Genomic DNA, 26274 nt, shown 5'->3' on the forward strand with positions numbered 1-26274 from the left:
CGAAATACGATAAGTTTTCTTCGACAAAAATATATCTACTTTCTTATTTTACTATAATTTAAGAATACGTGAGTTTGAATGATTTGCTTTTGACGTTAGTTAAAGTAAACGTTAATTCGTCTTTTTTGAAGTACTGTTTATAAAAAATTCAAAAAAAGTTGATTCATACGTTGAGAAAAGGAAATTAGGATTTTAACCTTTTTCGAAATATCATATGTTTCGACCTAAATCTAAAAGATTTATTTTTAAAATAAAATTATAACCATTGCAAGGCAATTAAAATAATCTTGTTGTCAATAAAAGATGCACATGTTTTATCTAGAAAACGAAGTCGTATACTTATATCATACTTGAGCGATTCTAAAAAAAAATAATTTTAATTCTAAATATTTTAATAATAATTTATAGAGTCAATCTGTCAAACCTGATCGAACGATTACGATCGACTGTAATAATGGCAGAACCAGAATTTTTGTTTAACACAATAATTTTTCTCGAAAGTAGGACGAGATGTGCATTTTTTATAAACAATTCTATATTTAGTATTACTTGACCTATCACATATAAAATTGATATTATCCACATCTATTTCAATATATTTATTGAACATTGTGTATAGAACGATTTCTAACACTCCAAAGATTAGATCGTTATAAGTTTATCACACGTGTGTAATATATAGCTATCCTCGATAATTCATATACAATATTACAAACAATTCGAAACTAACGTATTTCACGTTCGATTGATCTTGCAATCAAAATAAATGACAACTACAACTCAGCTTTATTCCTATCGAATGGTTGGAACGATATCTATGGGAAAGATGATTTTTCCATTGTTGTACCTTTGTGTTGTTCAAGAAGAAAGAGATATATACAAAGGAAAGAGAAAAAGATATATATATATATATATATATATATATATATATAGACACACGCATACATATATATATATAGAAAGAAAAAGAAAGAGAGACAAGTACAAGAGGAGGAGGGCTCACGTTCATCGTGTCCGTGGCTGGAATTGGCCTTTGCCCGAGGAGAGTACCATGGATACCGTCTAATGCAGCATGCGAGTAACCGCGAATGAATCAGATCTCTATGTACATATGTGTAAAGAGAGAGAGAGAGAGAGAGAAAGAGAGAGAGAGAGAGAGAGAGAGGGAGAGAGTCGAAGGTACACACAGACATACCGCACACAACATATAGACACGTCCATATATTATAAGTGTGCGTGTCTGGATCGTCCAACCTCTGCCATTTCCCATAGATCCCGTAACAAGGAGCCACACCCATGTGCCGCGGAGCGTTCGGCGGCTTAACATTAAGCGCGTTATGCCGCAGTTGCGCTGTGCAACAAGAGGAGCAACGAACAAAGAGCAGATTCCTGCGTGCACGTGCAAACACCACCGATCCCTTCTCTCTACATCAACAAGAGCCCTTTCAAACAGCTTTTACTTTCTTCGCCAAATATTTCGAGTCGAGTACCAAACGAGAAAATCGGAGATCGTTTCGACCGATGATATTTCTCTTCTTGCTAGAGGATGCTTGTTAAAATAAGACAAAGAGAGAAAGAGAAAGAGATAGAGATAGAGATAAAGAGAGAGAGAGAGAGAGAGAGAGAGAGAGAGAGAGAAAACGTCGCGAATATACTACATTCAGGAAAAGTTGTTATCTTTCGTCGAGACAAACTACAGTACCTACATAATATACGTTAAAGTCGAGATTCGTTCCTCTTCGCGGGAAGATGATAATTTCGATTAAAACGAATTGCTCCGAGTGAACGAAGCGAGACGAGTCTTTGTTTCAAAGATTCGTTTCGCGATGTAACAACTTCTCGGATGAGATTTGAGACAGAGAAGAGAAAGAGAAAGAAACAGAGAGAGAGAGAGAGAGAGAGAGAGAGAGAGAGAGGGAGAAAGAGAGATGCAAGAGTGCTCTGAACGAGTAAAGCGCATTAACGTAGAAATTATGGAAATGCAAAGCACGACCTTTCGCTACTGTGGACCGTGTCTCTAAAAGAAGTATGCATAATAACTGGTTAGTATTAAGTAACGAAACATGAGGATCTAAAAAGCAAGATCTTAGATAGACAAATCAGATGGTTCTTTTCGAAACTTACATATAAATGTACAAAGTCACGATTACTGATCATTATATAGCGATTGAGTACACACATCTTTCTTCTTTTTCTTTTTTTTGTTTTCTTATTCTTTCTTTTTAATACAGAATGATTGCACGTAATTTAAGAAAAAAAGAAAATAGAAAGAAAAAGAAACGAAAAATATATATATGTCTCAATACTTCTTTATTTTCATGTAAGAATCATCACGTAATGGAATGAAAAAAATGAGGTAAAAGGAGACCTAAGTCCTTCCATGATAGGGAAGGGAAGAAGAAGAAGAAGAAGAAGAAGAACAAGAAGTAGAAGAAGAAGAAAAAGAAGAAAGCATCGTGAGACGTGGCACCGAAATAACCGTCTAATAATGCAATGCGGAACAAGTTATTCTGGTAGCCGAGGCCCCCTCAGTGGGTTAAGCCGAGTGTTTGCCCGCTTTTTGCTTTGCTTCCTTTTGCCTTAGCAGCATAGATTGGGACAGGCCATGGATCACGAAGTAAGCTCGCAAACGACACACTCGGAGACGCCACTGGTTACCTTCTCGTCCCTAGCTCATGAACGCGAGCGCGCGTCTGCATTCGTGTCGGATCTATAGGGTGTACAACAAAATTGTCGCTAAACTTCAACTAGAATGAAAATTTTCAACAAAAATTTTGTTCAATATAAATTTTTCATTTTTTTTTTCCCCTTGATAAAATAATTATACAACTATCACAAATGTTACGGATATAATCTGATCAGACTTATAGAAACTGAAACATCTTTGTTCTCGTAAAAAAGGAAAAGCAGGTATATTGAAATCGATACAGGAAGCAGACATTATCTCGTAAAAATATTCTAGAGGGGAAAAGAATATCCGTTATAGAAAAAAAAAAAAAAAAAAGTAGATAAGATATACGATGAAAGTAGAAGAAGATCGATCGTAACACCGAGTATATGAATTCGGAGGAGACCAAGACGAATAAGAGATTTCCGACTGGTGTGCGTATACGAAGAGCGAAGATAGAACCCCTCGCACACCTGCACATGTCTCTGGACAGACGCACCCTGCTAGAGTCGGTAGAATAAAACATAAAAGATGAAGAGAAGAAGAGAAGAGAAGAATAAAAAGAAGAAAAAAACAGCGAGCAAGAGTGAAAGAAAGAGAGAGAGAGAGGAATAGAGAGAGAGAGGAATAGAGAGAGAGAGAGAGAGAGAGAGAGAGAGAGAGATGGAAGAGGATGGTAGGAGAATGCGTTACGTGAGCATCTTGCTTGGTAAAAACTGCAAGTGGCTCTGACGTTGCTACAAGAGACGGAGAGAGAGAGAGAGAGAGAGAGAGAGAGAGAGAGAGAGAAAAGAAAAGAAAAGAAAGAAACGTGTACGATATGAATACGTGTATACTGCAAGAGATACATATATACAAGCTGAAGTAAGAACGAAGAAATGGGATATCAGGCGCGTTTATTTCGATATCTCGAGAATATTAAAATTGGTTATATCCTGCGGATAGTCCTCGTCGATTCTATCCGAAGGCAATTCTATGAGCAAATCGAGCATCTTCTCTCTTTCTCCTTATTTCTTCTATAATCACGCAAGGAAACGATAGTCACGAGTACGTGCGACTAATTGACCTCTGCGAGGCCTTTTGACAAGCGGTCGAGTTCTCTTCTCATCAGTACGCGAGAACTTACGTGCTGCATCATTCTCCCTCTCCCTCTCCCTCCCTCTCTCTCTCCCTCTCTCTCTCTCTCTCTCTCTCTCTCTCTGTCTTTCTCTCTCTTTTTCTTTCTTTTACTCTTTCTCTCTTTATAATACATACACGAACACGTAGACATATGTAATACATACTTATTTCCGTCTTTGAAACCACATGGATGGAAACCGATGGAAGATGATGCGGCGAGTTGTTACTTCCGTCAACTATAAATGCAGAGTATTTTCTTCGAGAGGAATCTGTCACCCTTTCTCGAAGTAGTAAATTCAACTCGTCGCTGACTCCCTAATGATGACATTTAATAGCTACGCGTTCGATGTCTTCGTAAATATAACTCGGCTGAGATAATTGGAAGGACGGTAAAATAGTTACACTAATGTCGAGCAAATCATATTCGAATGGATTTGTTATTTCATAATATCCATTTACGTGAAGATATTCTTTTGCTACATAAAAAGAATGAATGCTTCTAAAAATTTTTTACGATCTTTTTTTTATTATATTTTCTTCTCTCTCTTTCTCTCTCTCTCTCTCTCTCTCTCTCTCTCTCTGGATCATAAAGAAAACATAGTTACGATAGATTCGAATGGCGAAAAAAAGAAACAAAAAGATCGAAATCGATCCATTTTCTACGGCCCCTTTCTCGATCTTTTACGAGTCACACATTACGCGAGTTACGCGTCGTATGCTTGACTCTCAGCAATGATTACGATAGAAATAAGAGAAAGAGAGAGAAAGAAAAAGAAAGAAAGAGAGACTCGAACTCTTCCGCGTTCGCGCAACCGCATATGGTTTATACCGAGCGATCGTATATACATGTGTATATAGATACATACGTATATACTATTGTATACATATATATACATATATAGGATGTATGCACGGTTCACTGAAAACACACATCGCGAGTCACCGTTTCTCGTAACTTACGTAACCCTTATTAAGGTTCTTCGTGACGACTATATGTAGTTAACATAAGACAACTTTGATGTATCACGAAAAAAAGGAGGGACGAACGATTGATTCTTTTTCGGTTCTCTTTAATCGTACATGAATTCCCGATAAGTAGATAAGTACGTGCTATACATACATATATCGACGAAGTCGTTGAGCTCTGACGAAAAACGTGAAAGTCTGTTGTCCCGACGAAAGATCAACTTGCGTAATCGATTGTCTCTTCTCGAGCATTCTCGCTCTCGGTGTTCTCCTCGAGCTCGAATGTTTCTGATTTATTTTATAAGTATCTGACTATACAACTACTCGAAACTTATAACTCGAATCGAGAACGACTTAATTGTTCTACTTGGAGATGTTCGAAATCGTGGAATGTTTTTCAACAAGATTCGACGGCACTCGACCACTAACTGTAGGAAGATTATTTCTTCTTTTTTTCTGTTGTTTTGTTTTTTAACTTTTTCTTTCGAACGACGAACGTAAAGTTTCTCTTTTAATTTTCGTTTCTTTCATTCCCTTTATCCTTTCTCTTTTGTTTTCTGTCTTTGTTCTCTTTGTTTTGTTTTTTATTTATTTAATTACGATCTTAGATACGTAAGGAGCGAAATTTCTTTGTCAATTTTCATTCGTCGATATTCAACTCCCCGACGAAGGCGAAGGAACGATCGAGCGAAGATAATTTCATTAAAGGCCAATAATACGAAGCTTTCTCTCGAGGGCAATATATCCGAGTCCAGGCTCGACTTGCTTAACCCAAACGATATATGTATGTAGGTAGTACCTACTAAGAGCCGTGGTTCGACGGCTTCTACAGCTTTCTCGAGATAAACTTTAGAAAGTCTTCTATTCTATCGTAGAAAGATCGAACGACTACGAGGGAGTAAAATCTAAGAGTGATCTTTACTCGTCAGTTGAACATTGAATTGTTCTTTCTTTTTAAATAAGACGAATAGGGGAAGATTTCAGAACAGACTGTTTACGAGTACGCGAAAGGGCAACACCCCGAGCGTGTAAAACTTGTTCGCTCATTATCCTCCCGCGCGTGAAAATTGCGACAGAGTTATATGGGAGTCGAGGAAACGGTTTGCGTGTTACAAATAGAGACGAAGAGAGAGAGAGAGAGAGAGAGAGAGAGAGAGAGAGAGAGAGAGAGAGAGAGAGAGAGAGAACAAGAAATACGATATGCGAACAGAAAGAGAAATAAACCGGTAGATAGATAATAAATTATTTATTAACGTTCATTCCAATGTTTAATAAAAAGAAAAGTGAGAAACGAAAAAAGGAAAAAGAAAAAAGAAAAAGAAAATGAGCTAAGTTATTTAATATAATCTATAGTTTATATCTATACATTCTAAATTCTAAATAAGAGATAAATAAAACGATTTCATCGAATGTCTGACTTTGAAAGAATTTAACTTAAGACAGGAAGCATTTGTTCAGCTATCATTATAGGACATTTCTTGTTCCCTATAATTAAGTCGGACAACTCATTAACGGAACACTCTATAGACAGTTATCTATTCTCATGCGTATAACAAATAGCTAGGATTAAACGTAAGAAAGTAAGGGAGATAAAAATAAAGATAGAAATACGAAGAAAAATTGTGAGATAAATAGATAGAGACAGGCAGACGGACGGGTGGATAGGGAGTAAGACAGAGAGAGAGAAAGAGAGAGAGAGAGAGAGAGAGACAGAGAAGAGAGAAAGGTAGACACAGAGAAAGAGAAAAAGAGAAGGAGGCACGGCAAACGTTTTGTACACATATACGCACACTATAGTAGTACACAAGCAATGTACTTTCACTCGGTCGATCGATTCCCTCCTCGACGAGGCTCGTTGTCGATGTAGACTGGCTCGGTCGTTCGTGGCGAAGGCGAGGAAGAAAGAAATAAAGAAAGAAAGAAAAAAAGAAAGAGAAAGAAAGAGAAAGAAAGGAAGAAAGAAAGAAAGAAAGAAAGAAAGAAAAAATGAAAAAAAAGAAATAACGAAAGACGAGGAGAGAAGGTGCGTTCGTTCGATAATACTGCATCGAGTGCATTGGCCAACGTGCAGCACCGTCGGTGGCAGGTGCATGATCGACTACCTCCTGCATTCTCACGATAGTCAACTCGCTACGCGAATCGCCAAGTTATCCGTATTTTTCTTTCGCATTCTTCCTCCTTCCGTGATAACTTCCTTTGCCACAGCATGAATAATAAAACATCCTTTGCGTTTTATCGTATAACTTTGCCGGTACCCCGTTAGGAAATGACCGAGCTGATCTTCGACGAGATCGGTAATTATCGCTCGCTTATCACGATTCGTATCTCTGAAAATGGACTTTTATACTTTTTCTTTTCTTTTTTCTTTTCTTTTCCTTCTTCTTTCGTACGGGGTATCGAATTATCGCCCGGCCAAAGAAACGTTCATAACGAATAATCGATCAGGAAAGGACGAGGCACGCGATTTCGAAGAGAATCGCAACGAGAGGTCGTTGCCGAATTCGAGCGTGACTAAAATTTTAAGATCCGACGATGCGTCCAAGCTGGTAACGCCTTAAATTAGTAGTGGTACCCGACTCTACCTTCCACGTTATTCCGTCTTTCTTTTTCTCTCTTCCTTTTTCTCTTTCTCTCTTTCTCTTTATTTCTTTCTTCCTCGTAGCGTACAAAGAATACTTGATACGCGAACGTGATTCGTTTCCTTTGCCCTTTCGACTGCGAAACGCTAAGAAATGGAAGAGCGTTCGCACGTTCGTTTGTTTTTTAATGAATGTTTCGAATTTTTCTACTCGAATAGTCCATTCGACTGCTAATCTCTGATGAAAATTTTATTTTTCACATATTTACACGAATGCGATAATTATGTATACGATATCTAATGGATCTCACGATAATATATTCGTCTGACATGAAAATAGGAGTGGTACTCTAAGTATTAAGCATTTTTCTATATCGCTAACGCTGCCGTCTACGAAATGAAAATACTTTCTTTCGATGTATCTTAAAAGCCAACAAAAATTCCTTTTTATCCGTCGTTTACTACCTCAACGTGGAAACGATGGATCATCGATCGTTTCGTTCAAACGGCACGTTGTAACGCGAAGAACGATCATGAATCTTTCATCGGGTTCGCTCGAGTTCGCGGAAACTTGACGAAGAATTTTGTACGATTAACGAAAGGCTTTATCCGTCGCATCATATTTCATAGACTTTCGTACCGGCCGATAAGTAAAAATTGCTTATATACAAATCTACGTAAGTATGTACATTGATCGGAAATAAAATTCTCGTGGGCGTATCGTAAGTAGAATCTTTTTATTTATATCAAAATTCTTCGAGGTAATATGGTATATGTGAAAAATCAGTTTGTCAAGTTTGCATTAACAATGTCCTCTTTCGTCTATTTTTAAAAAAAAAGAACGAAACTATTTTTAGACTTGAGGATAAAAGCGGAGGCAGTTTATAACAACATTCCGAATTAGCCTTTGTGATGCTTTTTATGTAGTATCGAAAGAGAATAAGAGAACCTCTAGAGAATACCGTGAGTCGTTTAATTATAGCAGACCAAAGAGAACTTCGTCGAACTCCCTCTTTTCATTCTCGGAAGGAGGAAAGGGTGAACTTCCCGAACAGTTTAATCCTATGGAATAGATAGATACCTATAAAGCGTTAACCCAAAAGTAACGCTCCGACCAATTAAGGAAACTCGAGTCAATTTCAATAAGCTCTATATCCGATTGGATTATTGAACAATTTAGAAACATCATCCCGTAACTATGTCGCGTAGGTGATATAAAATAATGCGAACAACGAGTTTCATCCAATTATGTTTCGTATTTACTCTCTTCGTACTTGCTTTTTTTTTCTACAATTTTATTTTTTTATCCGTGGCCTCCGTCGGAGGAACAAACTCGTCGAAATTGAAAGTCATCGCGACTGGATTGAATAAAGTAGTATCTATTCGAAATATAAAAATATTTCTTGCTTGTAGAAAGTACTTCCTGCATAAGATTTCATAACATTTCAAATGTTAATTCGTACGTCGCTTTTCCTGTATAGATTGTCTTACTCATTTGCAAGATAAATAAGGAGAACGGTGTTTACTCGAAATAAATATTGAAATTACGAGCACATGTGTAGAATATTATTTCAAAATAAATCCTATTTTCTTTCAAAATAAATAAATAAATATATATATATATATATGAATATATTAATAAATTACATCTGAAATTCTATAAAGAAATTTCTTTATATAGATAATAATAATGATACGAACTAAGTTTGAAATAATCATTTTAATAGGTTCATTTTAATGGCTTTCATTTTAGTACTCTGCTTAATCTTAATAATTAAACGTTATCAAGATCGATGAAAGCTCTAGACGAGATATTCGACGTAGAAAATCTGGGAAACCGGCTCGATCGATCGGATCGTAAGAAATCGAGACTCGTTATTGGAAGCTCGATTTCCTGGAAGAGGCTCGTCCAGCAGAAGAACGAGAAAAAGAAGAAAAAGCGGAAGCGGAGAGATAGTAGTCGTCCTACGCTCGTAACGCCGAACGTTGTTTGAGAGTGAATCTCGAAGTCTGAAGCCCGCGCGAAAATGGACGAATCGCACAGCAGGTCCTCGGCTTCTGATTCTACCGGTGGTCCTCGCACGGAATCCTGAGTTCAATGCCTTCTTGATGAGCCTTTCCCTTCTCCTCCCTCTCCTCCTCGTCCTCCTCTCATGTTTCTTTCTCCGTCCTTCTTTTTCCAAACACGAATGTGCCATCGCCATCGTCGCAAAGTCCACCTTTCTTACTTCACCCCTCCAGCTTCTTTTTCTCCTTCTTCTCCTTCTCCTTCTCCTCGATCCACCAATCTCACCTACTGCTTGACGTCGATCAAAAGCTGTCCATTCGTCCGTATCGTCAAGTAGAAAATGGCTTCGTCTTTTTGAGGACAGTACTTGTGCCGTCCATTATTTCCTTCTTCGCATAGCTTTCCTTTTTCCTTTCCTATTCCTCTTCCTAGCCTTCTTACGATCGATTTCTTTATTATAGTTCGTTTTTTCTTTTTTTTTTTATTATATTTTGGATAGCTGCAGAAGGATAACTGCTTACTCGATTTTTTATTCTTAAGTACTTTGGTATATATAGCTATGCGCGATAATAATCTACCGTATTTAATGTCAGACTTAATTTTTTATTGGCGTACGTCGTCGTTCAAATTTCTTCTCGAAGATCATTAACTTGTTTGGAATTTATTAAATTTTTCACGAGATAGTAAGAGATAATTTTGGAAAAAAGATTCGTTCCTTTTTCTTTCTTAAAAAACGTATTACATTAAATATTAATTACAATTACATATTGCTTCGTATATTTAACTTAGATCGAGGTAATCATGTTCCGAAGTTATTCTTGCGTAACTTTTAATAACGCGCCTTCGGCACATCTGGAATAACCATGTTGGTTTCATTTTCGACATCGGTGTATTACGCCGTTTATATACCGGGTGATTATATCGAGCAAGGAATAAATTATATTCGTCCATCTATCTTCGTTCTGCCTTCGTTCGCTACCTTTCTTGAGGGAAGAGAGAAGAAGAAGAACGAAGGTAGAAGAAGAAGAAGAACAAGAAGAAGAAGAAGGAGAGAAAACACGATCGAGATAGCCGTAAGATAAAACTTCGTCGAATAACTTCCCGTTGATAAGGATCGAGCAAAAAGTGGGGATAAATTTATGCTAGCTCGACGATGTTGGATGTGCGCAGGTGAAAAAAAAAAGAAGAAGAAAAAAGAAATGAAAATCAGGGCCGGCTCCCCCTCGAAATAAATATCATTTCGATCGCGTACGTGTTCTCTATCTTTCATTTTTTTTTCTTTTTATTCTTTTTTTTTCTCGATTTAAAATTCTATATTCTTTTATGTTGAAATATATTTCAAGATGGATTAATCGATATAAAAAATACAAGATAGATTGATCGATAAAAAGGAACAAAGTAATATCCATGAGAGTGAATTCATGCAGATATATCTGATCGCGTTAAAGTGCTATTCCATTACGAATATTTATTTATTTATTTCGATACATCAACAGCTTTTACTTTTCAAGCTTTTATCAAGAGCATTATCTGATGGTAAGAGAAAGAAACGCGAAGGTAACAGCGTCCCATCGATAACGATCGCAAAGAAGAGGAAATTTATGTGGCGAAAAGTCTCGTTGCGTTCGAACAAGTGGAAAATCATGGCTGGCCCAGAGGTGCAGGTTCATACTTACATATATATATATATATATATATATATATATATATACACATATATATGTATGCATATGCATATGTATATGTATATATATATGTATATATATGCATGTATGTATGCATGTACATCCGGAGATACGATAACTCACATCTGGACGCGAGTAGCCAGTTAGAATTATTCCCATCTCCTTTTCGAACCGAACGATGGTCTCCATTACCTTACCTCTTCCTTCTCGATCCTTTTTTTCGAGGACTTAAGCGTGAGAATCGTCCAGCCAACGAAATAGCGCGTCCTCTAATTTGTGGCCAATTAGTATCAACAAACTCTGACATTAAGAAGGCGTATAAACCGAAAGGGAGATAAGGATCTTTGCACGGTGAAGATCCCAAAGCGGATCACCTCGTACGTTGCACTTAGGAGACAGAAAAAGAGAGAAAAAGAATATAATTTCGTTTCATTATCAGACGAAAAATTTTTAACTGATTCATATCTAACTTATTCGTATATATGAAATATTCATTTCGAAAGCGAAAAATAATTATATTTAACAACGAAATTATTATTAAAAATAGAAGAATTTTTCTGAAATGTTCCACACGTATACTATTTAATAAAAACGTTTTTAGTATCCTTATCGTATTCCTCATATTCGTAATGGTATTCGTTGTTGACCGAGGTGGCCTATGCGCTTTGAGCAAAGTACCGTGAATACGAGAACCAAGAATTTCTTATGTTAGACTCAGCGCCTTTTCAACGTCGCCCGAAGTGCCAACCCAACATCTTCGCATTTTACTTTCACCCTGTCACCGCCATCCTTATTTTCTCGTTTCTACCACCTATTGCCCTTTTTCTGTTCCCTACCTTCCTCCCCCTTTACCCTGTCACGCAAGTTACCCTCCTCTATCACGGCCGACACTCGCACGGATCATTTACCTTCCATCAGAAACTTTTTCATCTGTCTCGTATTAAAAAGAGAGATCGGTGAAAAGTAATTACCAAAAGCTTTCACGTTTTGCTTTCGAAAGTAATCCGAGAAGACACGACGAGGTGTCTACGTGATAACGAGCTGTTTTATTTCCAAGAATATTTCACATTAATAATTTCACTACTACGTTCAATTAAAATACATTAAATGATCTAAACAGAAAATTAATTACGGAAAAATTCATTAATGAATTTATCAAGTAAATGATATTTCTGTATCAATAGAGGGTAGTAAACTATTCATAAATAATTCTCTTGACGTAAGGATCTATCTTGGATACAAGAAGAAAGTTACAAAGTTTCTTAACTTTTGCATCGACTTTCAATGTTATTTTTATAACACGAAGACTCGTAATTAATTACTAGAACATCAAAAAAAAAAAAGGAAAAAAAAAAGAGAAAAAAGCTTCAGATTTGATGGACGAGCTGTGATTTCTTCTGAAAGTAAAGAAGAAAGTATCGTATAGTGTATAAGTCATTAAATACACCAACGTCAAATTTAGTATTAAAAAAAAATAAAAAAGAAAAAATATGTACATAAGAAGTAGAGTTTTTAACCTTCTAGCACTTAACAGCTATATCCAACTTGAAAGAAAGGATCCGAAAGTGACAGCAGATAATGATCATTCTCTCTCCCTCTTTCTCTCTCTCTCTCTTCTCTCTCTCTCTCTCTCTCTCTCTCTCTCTCTCTCTCTCTCTCAACGTTCCACTCGGTGGAGACTTAAAACGCCGTCTCGAACAGCTGTTTGAGACTTAAAGGCAAGGTCGTAGCCTTACGTCTGCGTACGCAATGCCGCGGGCGCGCCTTGCGTTCGTACGTGCACGCACGCCTTCCGTTCTCGTGTGTATAAGTGTGTGTGTGTGTGTGTGTCAATGTGTTTGTGTGCGTGCGTGCACACATATGTGTGTGCGTTATCCTCACTCTGTATAAGTTAGATCGAACATATACACAAATACGCGTCACGAGAGTGCACTGTGCTCTCTCTCGAAGCGAAGCGTGCGTATCGTTGTGCATCCTCTGTGAACGAACACGTACCTACATATTTGTTCATGTACATATCTGTGTACGTGTTATTATGTTATATACAAGAGTATTTACGTTCATATGTGGTTATCGAGCAACAGGGGATGCTTGACCGGTACACATATACGAACACGCACACCATGAATAAAACGTGAACTCAACGAAGTATAGAATTTTAAGTTAATTCTGTTAAAGGGAAACGACACTTAAAGGGTATGGCTCCCCTTTCTTCACAGTCTTCTCGTTGAGCGACACCTTGTAATTAGTGTCGCTGCCGTTGATTGCGAATGAATGAAAGAGGAAGCTCACGTTTGTCAACCGCTTAGAACCCTAATGATATCTCGGATTTACTTTGGAAAGGGATTTTTGCTTGAAATGTCGACCAAAAAATCGATTCGTTTTTGGCCGTAGAAACTTTTTTATAATTTTCTTTCTTTGTGTTTTTCTACTTAAATTATTATACACCTCGATGAGAGAAATATTATCAAAAAATTCTTTCCGATGTAAAGCGATCGTTGACCTAACAAAATTAACTCCAAACAATATATACGAACTTTATAAGCGTGTATCCTTGAGATGAACAAGTGTATTTTACAATCCACATATAAAGGAAAAAAGAGTAAGAAAGAGAGTGAAAAAGGAAGAGAGAGAGAGAGAGAGAGAGAGAGAGAGAGAGAGAGAGAGAGAGATACTATCGCCATGCCACGGCACTTGACTATAGTTATGCAATCCACTGAGCCACGTGTTCATGGTCAAGGTCTGCGTTCTTACTGCTATGGATGTGTAATCGCTTGTATGTGTCAGTGTATTTGCTCGAGCACATACATGAGTGCACTCATGAGTATATACGAGTACCACGCGTACGGTCACGAAAGCGGCGAAAATGCGCGCGCAAGCGAGAACTTTTCGTTATATGCAACTGTGTAAAGGCTCGTGGTATAGTCGACGAGGGCCGTTCCCAACCCAAATTTAATGTCGATCGATGCCATTAATCGCCAACGAGAGGGCTGAACCCTTCGAAGGTGATCGTATCGTAATAACGTGTACATATATATTACATGAAGATTTTCGAACATATATTAGTGTTTAAGTATAATATACAGCTTCGATCAATTTGGTTTACATCCTATATATTTAAATGTGTCATAGAAGATATACGTTTACCAAGAATAAATAATTTTCATTTATGTTAATTATATGTATTATATGTATTATCTTTTAAAAATGTTTTTTTCCTTGCTTTTCTTGCTTTCCTTTTCTCTCTTTCTTTTTTCTCTCTTAATTTTTTCAACTTCACTCACAAAAGACATTGCTTCAGCGAAAGCTTTCGTCTTAGTCTTAGGGACTATAATTTCCATGAAAGTATCGTTAACGGAACCTTTCCTCGGACGCTCTACTTCCGTCAATAAAACCGCTGTACTGCCAAGGCCCCTTTTCGTATCATGCAACCCCCGGTATAATTTGTTTTCTGAATCTATTCGATCGCATCGATTTAACTATTTTATATTACTATCTAGCTTGCCACGTTTTTCTTTTCCTTTATTTTCATTTTTCTTCTTCGTTATTCTTTCCTTTTTCCTAAGAAGTATAAATGTAATGAAAAACGTATGTACATCCAAGTAATGTATCGAAAAGAAGTTTCAAAGGAAATCAATTTTGACGAAGTGAAATGAATAATCGATCGAAGCGTTCCTTTTTAAACATTTTCTTTTGAATCGCCTAATCAAAGAGTTTCATATACCATAGACAAATATAAATAACGTAATGAATATAGATAGAAACTTGAGACCGATTGTGGACACGAAAAGGAAAACTGTAATAACGTAGAAAAGCGGGAGAGGCAGTCGCAGTGATTTAACGTAACCAAGTTGCAGGAAGTGAATATTATTAGCATTCGCTTACCGTCCTTCTCATATACACACGTACACACGCCTACATATATATTTTCTCTCTTTTCAACCCAAGTATTCACGCCGCGAGTACGTTCATCATACGCGAAAAGTTCACGTGTGCGTTTCGTATCTATAAAAGCTGTATCAGTGTAGGAGAGACTCGTACACTTATACTTAAATCGCAGTGTTGTACGGATAAGTAGAAAAAAAAAGTACACGTGTAGAACGGGCAGTCAGAGAGCGGACCAGCGAGAAAGGAAATAATCGGTCTTCGTGCGAGTTTAACGCGTCGGCGAACGTGTATGTAGATACATATGTATGTGTATGTGTATGTATATATATATATATATATCTGTGCAAGTTCATACGTATGTAACGCATGAAACCGTGTGGCGCCGCTTAAGAAAAGAGTGGAAGAGAGAAGAGAAAGAGAGAGAGAGAGAGAGAGAGAGAGAGAGAGAGAGAGAGAGAGAGAGATAGAGAAAGGGGAGGATGTATTTTATTTTACTCGTGACAGCAAAGAATTACTGAGTGCTGACTTAAACGACGCTGAGAAATCAATACCACCTTCGACCGGTCGTTCTCTCAACTATTTCGAACGTCCATCATTATGTAAATACGATGCGTAACATATCGTTGAAAGACGTCTTGATTAGAACACGTGAACAGTATGATTTATAATTATTAATCGTCCTGAAATTATCTATACGAAGACAACGTGTAAAAGAATTTATTATCTCGTTACATATATCGATAACGTTAAATATCGATAATGTTAAATAATGTGGAATATATAGATATATTGAGAAAGAAAAAGAAAAAAAGAATAAAGAAAAAAAAGAAACAGATCGTTATAATTCGTTGCACACGAGTTGGATTCGCTTTGATCGTACAAAATCGCTTGGCGACACTCTCCCTCACGGAGACGAAGCCTTTGTTCCTCGCGAACAATGCTCCCATCGTGAGATATAGTCGAGTGACTATATATATATGCATAGATCTCGTTGGACTGCATTGCTCTTCGCGAAGTGGCGTTTTAGTATTTCTATTCCAAAGTTTCTACCAAACTTTGGCTCGCCCAGTAAACATGTTTATCGGGGAACGTTGAAAAAGTAGGCCACAACGATCATCCATCCTATTTCTAAAGTACATTTTTATACGACAGAGGATATAAAAATATTTTTCTTACTCGACCGCACGAATAGAGAGTACTCTGCGTAGAGAGTGTCAGATTATATATTTTTTTATTTAGAAATAGAGAGAGAGAGAGAGAGAGAGAGAGAAAAAGAGAGATCGAATCGATGTAATCTTTGTGACATATGATACATATACATTTCCTGTCTAAAATTTGGTACATTTTATATAGAGAAATTTATATATCATCAGCATGTACATACGTATATACTAAAATTTATAGTATGTAGTTATTTATCTATCTGATTACAAGTTAAAACTATACTTGGATAAAATAATAGCGCAGTTTATTCTAGAACTCAACGATGCGTTCCTAACTTTTGACTCGAAGTGTATGTATCTACCTACGTGCATAGAAATGCATAGATAGGAAAGAAAAGAAAAGGATAGAAACAGAGAAAAATAGAGAGAGAAGGACAAGAGAAAAAGAGAGAGAGAGAGAGAGAGAGAAAGAGAGAGAGAATAGAAGAGTGAACGCGCGAAACGACCGATCTTAATCAATTTCGCTTAATTTCACCGTTGCATGAGCACTTCGTGCCGGTAAGCAGTTTAACGGTGGTATTGTACTAACACTATTCTAAACTCTCCCTTCCACCTACACAAAACGTATACACCCACGCACCTACACATATACTAAATACACATACATACCCATCCGATATATATGTTTTCAAACTACGTGAAATCAAAGTTTCTTCTAAACGAGCTCTTTCGACTTTCGAGCAGAAAACGAAAAATCAAAAAAAAAAAGAAAACAGAAAAAAAAGATAAAGAAAAAATTGAAAAAGAAAAGTTATCGATCGAAGGGAAAAAAAAATGTGGACATCACATGGGCAATGAGGAATAGGGAGGTACGTGAGGGTAGATACTAACGAGTTCGAGAGTCGATAAAAATAACGACAAAAGGCGGAATCGCGTTCGAAAGTCGAACGATCGATCTCTTTGCTTCATTCGACGCTTATGCAACGCGGCTTACGTTCGCGATGGAAGCGGGAAGAACGAGAAAGCACGCTTGAAGTTCGCTCGCGCGGTTTCAGTTATACACGCACATAACACAAATACACACACGCAGATATACATATGATACACACAGATAAGTACACATAGAAAGATGCGTACACGAAAATAGATGAAAGCATAGTAGAGTGTGCGCGTACGCACTCCTTCGCGCGCATATATAGAGACATACACGAGCGTTCGCTGGTAGCATCACTTCGCTGATGATATACCCTACCCGAGAGTTCATTGCTCTTGGGGTGCGAGCGAGATGGAGAGATTTGTGCGAGCGAAAGAGAAACGATAAGGAACGAAAGAGAGAGAGAGAGAGAGAGAGAGAGAGAGAGAGAAGGCGTAGGTATGGACGCGCAACGGTAGAGTGACTGAATTCAACGATAAAAGAGAGAGAGAGAGAGACAGAAAGATAGAGAGAGAGAGAAAAATAGAGAGAGAGAGAGAGAGAGAGAGAGAGAGATGCCAAGAGAGGGATTAAGCGAGAAGGAAATACACAGCGGAAGGAGTGGACCGAACGTCTAAAGAGCGACAAAGACGGATCGCGTGAAGTATTTACCGCACGCCTCGCCGACTGTTAATAATTCACACGCGATTTCCAGCACTACCTTCTCGAGAAGTGTCGAGAACTTCTCGACACGGCTCGATTTTCTCTTCTCGAGGAAGAATTTTAAGAGGAGGAAGCATATCGACCGAAAACAGCCTCGATCATCTTCCAAAAAGGCTGTCCGACTGGTAAGATCCGTGACTACTCGATGGAGTAACGATTGGTAACTCGAAAATGTTGTGAAAGAGATTGAAGGGAGAGAGAAAGAGAGAGAGAGTATGTGTGTGTGTGTTTGTGTGTGTGGGTGGGTTGGTGGTTGTGTGTGTGATGAGTAACAAAGAAATAAAAGTGATTCATAATTGCGTTATTTAATAGAGTACCATCGTGCTTGAAGAAGTAAATACAGTGCTTTTACTCGTAGCAAACAGCTGAGATGGATTCATAAATTTCAGTGAGAAGGCCGTTGCTCGCGCGAACACGTGTCTGTGGGTTGGGAAATACAGTGAAAAGCATTAATGGCGTTCGTTGAAGAAAGATCTACGTAAAGGGATCTACGTAAAATTCTAATGGAAAAAGCTGTATATATCGGCTGATTTTCGAATACAAAATTACAGACTCTTATTGTTAGGTTGAATATTCAATAACACGGAAGTGTTTATCTGCGAAATCGGAAAATGACGAACACGTGCTAGATCAAAGTACATATGTAGGTCTACGCATAAGTATACCTATATAATATATAAGTATATATCGAACGAAAGTACATATATATATATATACGTAGAGGCTAGAGATTGTGTACCGGACGCGGTAGCCGGGTGCAATGTACCTGGATGAGTCACACAGTAACGCAACGCGCTCGCGCACATTCGAAGAGACACGTTCACATACGCACATTCACGCTCACGCACTTGCGTATTCTTTGTGTATGTGTTTGTAAAATTCTCTCTCTCTCTCTCTCTCTCTCTCTCTCTCTCTCTCGCTCGCTCGCTCGCTCGCTTGCTCGCTCGCTCTCTTTCTCTCTCTCTTTTTTTCTCTCTCTTCTCGCCAAACTCATCGTGTACGATCCTCTTGTGAGAAGAGAAACGAAGAAGCCAGGTAGAAAAGAAGGCAAGAGAGAAAGAGAGAGGAAAAAGACGAGAAATAAAAATCCAATCATTTCGACCGGTTTTGCATCGTGCCGAAGAGGATAATGGAATACCGCGTCACTTTTTGCCAGTGCAAGGAATATATCCTTGCGTTAATACCCGAGCTACGCTCCATCACTCTCCTCCTTTCTCTCTTCGTTATTCGTTTCAGGTACATAACTAAACGCATGTCACGAGATAAGCACTTTTGACCGAGTACTAATTGTTATGCCCATACGTTATGTATTTATATCTATAGACTCGAGAATGAAAGAGATGAATATTTTTCGTTTCACCGAGCATCGCTTATTTTCGTGCATTTGTTCATCTTTATCGAAACTCCTATTTATGATACTTACATAAGTACCTACATGCTTACATATCGAATTGCATCGAACATTCGTCGTTGATGACTTTGAACAATGCAGACGCTTCGAGGCGTCCAAACCGATGTACGATACAACAGCCAACTTCCGGAGGAAAGCTACCAGGATCCATACCCTGAAGCAATTATCGGTTAGGATACAATTAATTATTTCTCCGAAGTAGACATCATTACGATCGGCATCGGTTGATTAGCTTTGCCGAGAAGGATATCGATCGGTTATTATTACGTTATCGCGATCGAACGATCTATTTATCTTCGACGATTACTACAAACCTTTACTTGAAAACTTAGGAAATTAGTTTTGGTAAGAAAGATTAACCTTGTTCAAATAATTGAATCAATTGTTCAAAGTGTAAGACACGGTGATTGATTAAATTCGAACTTGGTACAGAGGTATAGAAGCCATCTGTAAGAAAGAATTCTTTTCTAATTCAACGTTTTAACATGTAAGAAAATGAAAGAATAACTTCTTTAGTTTAGAACCTGTATGTAGAATGACGGAGAGAGAAGAGTGAAAGAATCGGAAAAGGCGAAGGCGAGAGGCATTCGAAGACACGTCCGATGACTTTTAAAACGGGATTGCGTAATCCTTTGGATTTAGTTTACTTTCGTCGGTGTCGATGCCACGCACGTAGCGTGACCGTGGCACTGAACCAGCGGCACGAACTTTCTCGTGGCCTTCGTTCCAGGAAGACGTTTTACGTGACACGAGGAGGACGCCAATCGCTGCAAACTATCATCGCCAACTTCACGTTCGAGCGATGAAGTTACTCCTCGTTCCTTACTATCTGCATTCCTTGCATCGATAATTTTTATTGCAGACAATCGAGCGAGAGGAATAATATAAAGCATAATCTTGATTACTGATATAGAATTTTAATCATGTTGATTTATCTACCATCAACGGATGAATGAAAATAGATATTGCAGAAGGTTCGTCCAATCGATACGGTACTGCGTTACGTAATTTACTAAAGAAGTTTTCTAAACGTTCGATCTTGAAAGTCGGAACAACAGTGAAACGATCGAGATAATTAACAATTAGTATTAGAGAGTTAAAGATCGGTCAGCTTCGTTCGCACGAAGCCTAACATTGTCGGAGCATCGACGCGGTTGACCTCGTTCTGCCACTGTCACTGTCAATGACCAACGGATCAGTGCCAATCCTTGACTTCGAACAAACTGCTTGGTCACCAACTACTTAGATATACATATGTAGCCGTTTTCATCGTGGTAACGCGACTACGTCAACGTACTCTCGAACTTTCTGCTTCGTGATACCCATCCTGGTTCGTCTTTCGAAACTTTTTTCACTAGGGAACAAGTTTTTCCGTCACGATGCAATAATCTAAATGGACGTTCCCGGCTAAACGAATGAATTTTTACGAGAGCTTTCTCGAAAGCTTTATCAAAAGCTCTCGTTTTTCCTCTTATAGTAAAATTCTCTTTTCTGCTCGAGTCACGATACTCGTCGCACATCGAATAGGAAAGTTCTACTCCAGGCACGAGATTCTTGCTTTTACGATTGGTATCGCCGATAAAATCGTGACCTGAGACGGACTCGGCTGACTCGTCGACTCGTCCAAGTTGTACGAACGAAACTACTTCTCCAGAGTGGTATCGACTCGATTCGATCTTGTGAATCGATTTAAATCATCGATCATCCACCTCGAGACATATCGTTTTGCATTAGGTATAACATCGAGGTACAGTTAAGCGTGTTATTCTTCACACTCGAATACGATGTTATAGAAAAAAAGTCGTACATTACGAGAACCTTGACCTCCCCCCCCCCTCCCCAAGAAAACTGTCCAAACTTGAAATTCAAACTCAGAATTTCAGACTCTATCAATCGAATCGCCGAAGGCTATCTTTCGTGAGACTGTATAATTTAATCGGTCGATACATACGTGTCGACGTTTGTAAAATTTCGCTATGCAGATTTGCGCTTGTAAGGATCACTACCGAATTTCTAATTTTAGACTACGAGGATGATCGAATGTGTCAACTTCGGTATTTCAATTATAAACATTAAAATAATCATAGTAATGACACAAAATTCAAACGGATTAAAAAATACGAAATAGAAATGTACTTCTCATAAAATGTTAGTATTAGTACTTTACTCATCGTAGTAATAAATTCAAATGCTTTTAGAGATTTTCTGCGAACGTGGTTCGTGTAAGCGCATAAAGAGAAAAAAAAAGGAAGAGAGGGAGACAGAGAGAGAGAGAGAGAAAGAGAGAGAGAGAGAGAGAGAGAGAGAGAGAGAGAGAGATGGCACGAAACGGGGGGAGAGAAAATAGAAAAGAGAGAAGACGAAGCGAAATGTCAGTCGACGCTCTATTTGCAAATAGAGAGAGGCAAGGTTGTAGTAGCTCGATCCACAGAGAAGATAGAATAGGAGGAGAGAATACTCGAGGATGGCACGGCGTGTCCGTTCGCGGAGACAATGAAAGAGAGGAGAGAAGGTGGATAGGTCGATCGAAAGAGAAATCGTGCAGGGTACGGGCGACGATGCGAGAACGGCCGCACGTATCTAAGAGATTATGGACGCCGCGATACGCTTCCGACCTTTCGCACACATTTCTATCATAACCTTTTGCGGAAAAAAGAGCTTGGTACGAGTTTTCCGCGCTTCGAAGATACAAACGGAGTGGCGCGAGTTGCTTCTACGTATTATATATAATAGCTATAAATAAAACGTATGTATGCATGTATGTAGATATATGTATAAGCTACGTATAAAAGGGCGGTGGTCTTCGATTAACAAGTTCAACAGAGAAGAGAACGATGGTTCGAACGCAAAAGGTTGCCGGTCTCTCCCGATGTTTTCGTTCTTGTTGTTATTCTTGTTCTTGTCGTTGTTGTTGTTGTTGTTGTAGTTGTAGTTGTAGTTGTTGTTGTCAGTTAAAAAAACAATATAAAAAGCGTAAATTATTGAAAGAAATGAAACAAACCTTGCTTAATGACGATGCCTGAAGGCACCTGGACTATCGGTAGCGCGGCGTTCGGTGGATTAGCGGCGATGGTTCCTGGTGTACCAGGAGGTGGTGAGGCACTCGCACTCCCAACCGATCCAGGATCGCTGAATCCTTGAGTGCTGTTCTCCTCTGGACCGTCGAAGAAGCTTAAATTGAACTCGCTACCGGCGTCGAAGGACACTTCCGGAGTGAGCGTGTCCGGCGCCGGGGCGCTACCCAGACCCGCGCTCAGGGACTGGTCGATTTTGAAAACGTCCATTGTACGAAGGAAACTGATGATGTTGCCCGGCGATGGTGCACCTCGCTAACGGGCACGTCGCTCACCATTCGCGTTCTCGCGGCACTCTCGACAAAGACTATAGCGACTTTTTCTTTCTTTCTCTCTTTCTTTCTTTCTCTCTCGCTCTCTTTTTCTCTCTTTCTCTCTCTCTCTCTCTCTCTCTCTCTCTCTCTCTCTCTCTTTCTTTTCCTTTCTTTTTATCCTCGACTTATCTCGTACGTCAACGTTTACGTTCTAGTCTCTCTCTTTCCCATTTACTTCTTCTGTTTTCTCTTCTTTTCAGTATACTTATTCCTTTTCTAGGAAAGGAACACTTTACCAAAGACGACAGGACTTCGTATCCTCTTCGAAAAACGATCTCAAAGTATGCAACTCCTGACAATCCTTCTCTCTTCTTCGTTCGATTCTCCTCTTCATATCGTCCAGATGGAAATTTAAGACCCCTCCGGTCATTGAATCGTAGATGATTCGACTTCGTCTCGTCTTGTTGTCCTCGTAAAACCCTCCCGAATACGCGAGCGAGCAAAAAAAGGCCGAAAAAAAAACAAACAAAAAAATAAAACGTAACGAAAAATCGTATCAAAATCGAAATCGTGGATAGGGACGACGAAGTTCGATGAACATTCTCGATAGATCAACGAAGATATATATCGAAGAGGATCCGAGGAAGTCGAGCGCGCACGTTCCTTCGTTCGTTCGGAAAAGAATGAAAGAAATAAATAAATAAAGAAATCGCTCCGTTCGGAGAATCACACCAGAGCGGATTTCTGCAGGAGTTACCTTCGATATACTTTACCGACTCGATATGATCTCCTACGATATTTCTTTTTTTATTTTTTATTTTGTACGTGTTAATGATCTCTGTGATCACAGTGAGGTTTGTTTAACAGGAAAATCAAAAACAAAACGAAAAAATCCACACTTGTCACCAACACATCACATTATTCAAAAACGATGAGGGATTCCTCTCTCTCTTTCTCTCTTTTTCTCTCTTCTCTCTCTTTCTCTCTCTCTCTCTCGTTGTATGTCCATAAGAATATGTATGCATATGCATATATATATATATATACATATATGTATATATATACATATATATACATATGCAATTATTTACTCGTATAGATCTACGTATATATTATATATATTTTTTTATATCGCATAGATCCATAAAACGACGTTGCTAGGGACGCTTTTTACGACGCTCGGCATCATCTTCGCTCGGGACCATTTTGTCGCGATCATCATCCTCTTGGTCGATGAACGAGCCTCTAGTTTTCTCTCGCTCCGTCTCTCTCTCTCTCTCTCTCTCTCTCTCTCTCTCTCTCTCTTCCTTTCTCTTTTTTTCTTGCGAATTTAACGACGCGAGGGTTCAACCCATTATTTTCGAGATCGGAAACGATCGCTTCTGTATGTAATAGCCCGTTCGCGTTTAGTTTCCTTCTCCTTCCGTTTCTTCTCCTTCCACTTCTTAAAAACCACCTCTCTCTCTCTCTTTCTCTCTCTTTCTTTCTTTTCGTCTCTCTTTCTTTCTTTCTTGCTTTTTCTTTCTCTCTTATTCCTCTCCTACCCTTCACTCTTCGTTCCTCTCTTCCGAGAGAACTCTTTTCTTGTAACGCAAGAACTGCGGCCTTTTTCGCCGAGTTTCATCTGTCGACTGCCGGTGCCGCCATTGCGTGCGATCCATCGCTGAAAGTAAAATCAAAACGAAAAGAAAATCAGAAACTAAGGGCAAAAAACGAGAAAATCGAAAGGAAGAAAGTAAATCGCGATTTGGAAAATGAAGATCACGGAAATGATTGATTGATTTATACAGTGAGTTCTGTGGAAGAAGAAAGAAGGGATAAAAGAACGTGTCTTTGAGTTATCGGAAAGAGATGCGTCTTATAGCTCGTACTTCATTCGCATTCGGTTTTCTCTTTTTCTCGAACGTATGTATACAACACACGGACGGACACACGTACACAGATAAACAAAGGGACACACACATAGACACACGGACACACATATACACGCACTTTTATTCAACATGAAATTTACTATCGCACGTTCGCTCACGACAGCTCGACCGATCGTAAAGCAAACGATCGTTTATCGGATTCCAGCGAACGCGAGAGCGTCCGTCTCTCCACCATCGAGAAGTCTCGAGCGAACGCGGAAGATTTCTTTCTCTCTTGTGTGTCCGCGTAACGAGCAAATAGAGAGGAAGAGGAATGGATAAAAGGATCGCAAAAGAGACGAAACGAGATAAGGAAAGACGACAGGGTCGCGTGGAGAACGCTAGGAGAAAAGAAACGCGAAAAGATTGGCAAAATTCGAACGAGAAGGAGATAAGGACGCACGGAGAAGAGAAAAAAGATAGAAGGAGACAGAAAGGCAGCAAGATAGAAAGAAAGAAAGAGAGAAAGAGTGAGAGAGAGAGAGAGAGAGAGAGAGAGAGAGAAAGAGGTGGACAACGAAGAAGCACGAGAGAAAGACGAGGAGGAGAATGAGAAAAAGCGAATGTCATTGCCGTAATCTTCGGACGTTGACTTCCTCTTGGCTCGTCCCTCCTTCCTCGCGACTTGCAGCCCCTCCCTTCGCCAACATTTACGCCAACCCCCCTTCCCTCCTCCCTACCTTTCTCTCTATCCACCTCCTTTGTCCTCTCCCTCTCACCTGTGCGTCTTTCCACCTCCTCGAATCCCTCACCGACATACTCTTTCTCTCTCTCTCTCTCTCTTTGTCTTTCTATCTCTATCTCTCTTTATGTCTCTTCGTTCGCGATGCCCCTTTTTCTCACCACTCGTAAGCCACTCTTTTTTCACTCTCTCTCTCTCTCTCTCTCTCTCTCTCTCTCTCTCTCTCTCTCTCTCTCTCTCTCTTCCCCTCCTCTTCGTTCGTTGTAATTTTCTTTACCCTCTTCTTAATTTTCTAACGATACTCCTCGCCGTGATTCTCCAACGAGAATAACGATATACATAGAGACGCGATATATGTATATTAAAATCGAGGGATAGAGATCGATGATAAATGATTGATTTAAGTACAAAGTTAGATGTCGGTCAGATCAGATAAATTTTTATTTACTTAGTTATTCGAATAAAGACTCACTCGTAACATTTATCACGTATCGTAGGTAAAACGTGATCGTTTCTACGTTGGAAATACGGTACCGATATTCGACGAAATAAATCGACGATCGCGGCACCGATAAGAGACGACGGTTGAATCGAGAGGATTTTTGTAGGAGAAGTGCCAAGATGGAAATCGATTTATATCGCAAGGGAATCGTACCTAAGCACGATGGACCGTGACGACGAAACGGCCGATCTGGCGATGATTTATTCGCCAGGCTGACTCACCGTTTGGCCCGACGGTGAAAATACGATAGGTATACCTATACACGAGAGCCTATAAGTTGTCTGTAAGAAGGAGGAGGAGGAAAAAGACAGAGAGAAACGAAGAGAGGAGGTGGACCGTGAACGAAGATCGTTTCTTCTTATGTACGAAGAAGAAGAAGAAGAAAAAGAAGAAGAACAAGAAGAAGCAGAAGAAGAACAAGAAGAAACGAACGTTACTCCGCTAGATAGAGTGGTAACGTATAATATCCGAGGAAATTCGCAAAGTTGGCCAGTTTAAAGTAGGAGGACGGTTTTAAGAGAGGCTCATCCGAGCGGCGCTTTCGCGGCCTGGCAGACGATGGTCATTTGTCTCGCACAACGCCTGTGCCCGGTTTCCGCGTTCCATCCGCGTCACAACTCAGTGCGTTCACCTTGCCCCTCCGGTTATCAAAATCGAAGCTACCGTCGTCTCTCTGGTGACTACGAACGTTCGTTTCACGAATGATGTGATATACACAGATTCGTAT

General features: G+C 39.1%; 1 protein-coding gene across 6 annotated transcripts in view; it reads right to left on the reverse strand.

Annotated features, from left to right (window-relative positions):
- The window catches only part of LOC122635129 (ecdysone-induced protein 78C-like), a 73104-nt gene that overhangs the window by 38094 nt on the left and 8736 nt on the right, over window positions 1-26274 (reverse strand). For 4 of the 6 annotated variants that reach the window (XM_043825005.1, XM_043824968.1, XM_043824988.1 and 1 more), the window contains exon 3: window positions 22124-24113. The exons of 1 other annotated variant lie outside the window; for it this stretch is intronic. In XM_043825005.1, the coding sequence (XP_043680940.1) occupies window positions 22124-22406 (283 nt within the window). In that variant the 5' untranslated portion in view covers window positions 22407-24113. The remainder of the gene's footprint in view (window positions 1-22123; window positions 24114-26274) is intronic. One more of the 6 variants, XM_043824997.1, reaches the window with a different exon arrangement.

Source organism: Vespula pensylvanica, chromosome 1 (assembly GCF_014466175.1).
Source record: "Vespula pensylvanica isolate Volc-1 chromosome 1, ASM1446617v1, whole genome shotgun sequence".
Lineage (NCBI taxonomy): Eukaryota > Metazoa > Arthropoda > Insecta > Hymenoptera > Vespidae > Vespula > Vespula pensylvanica.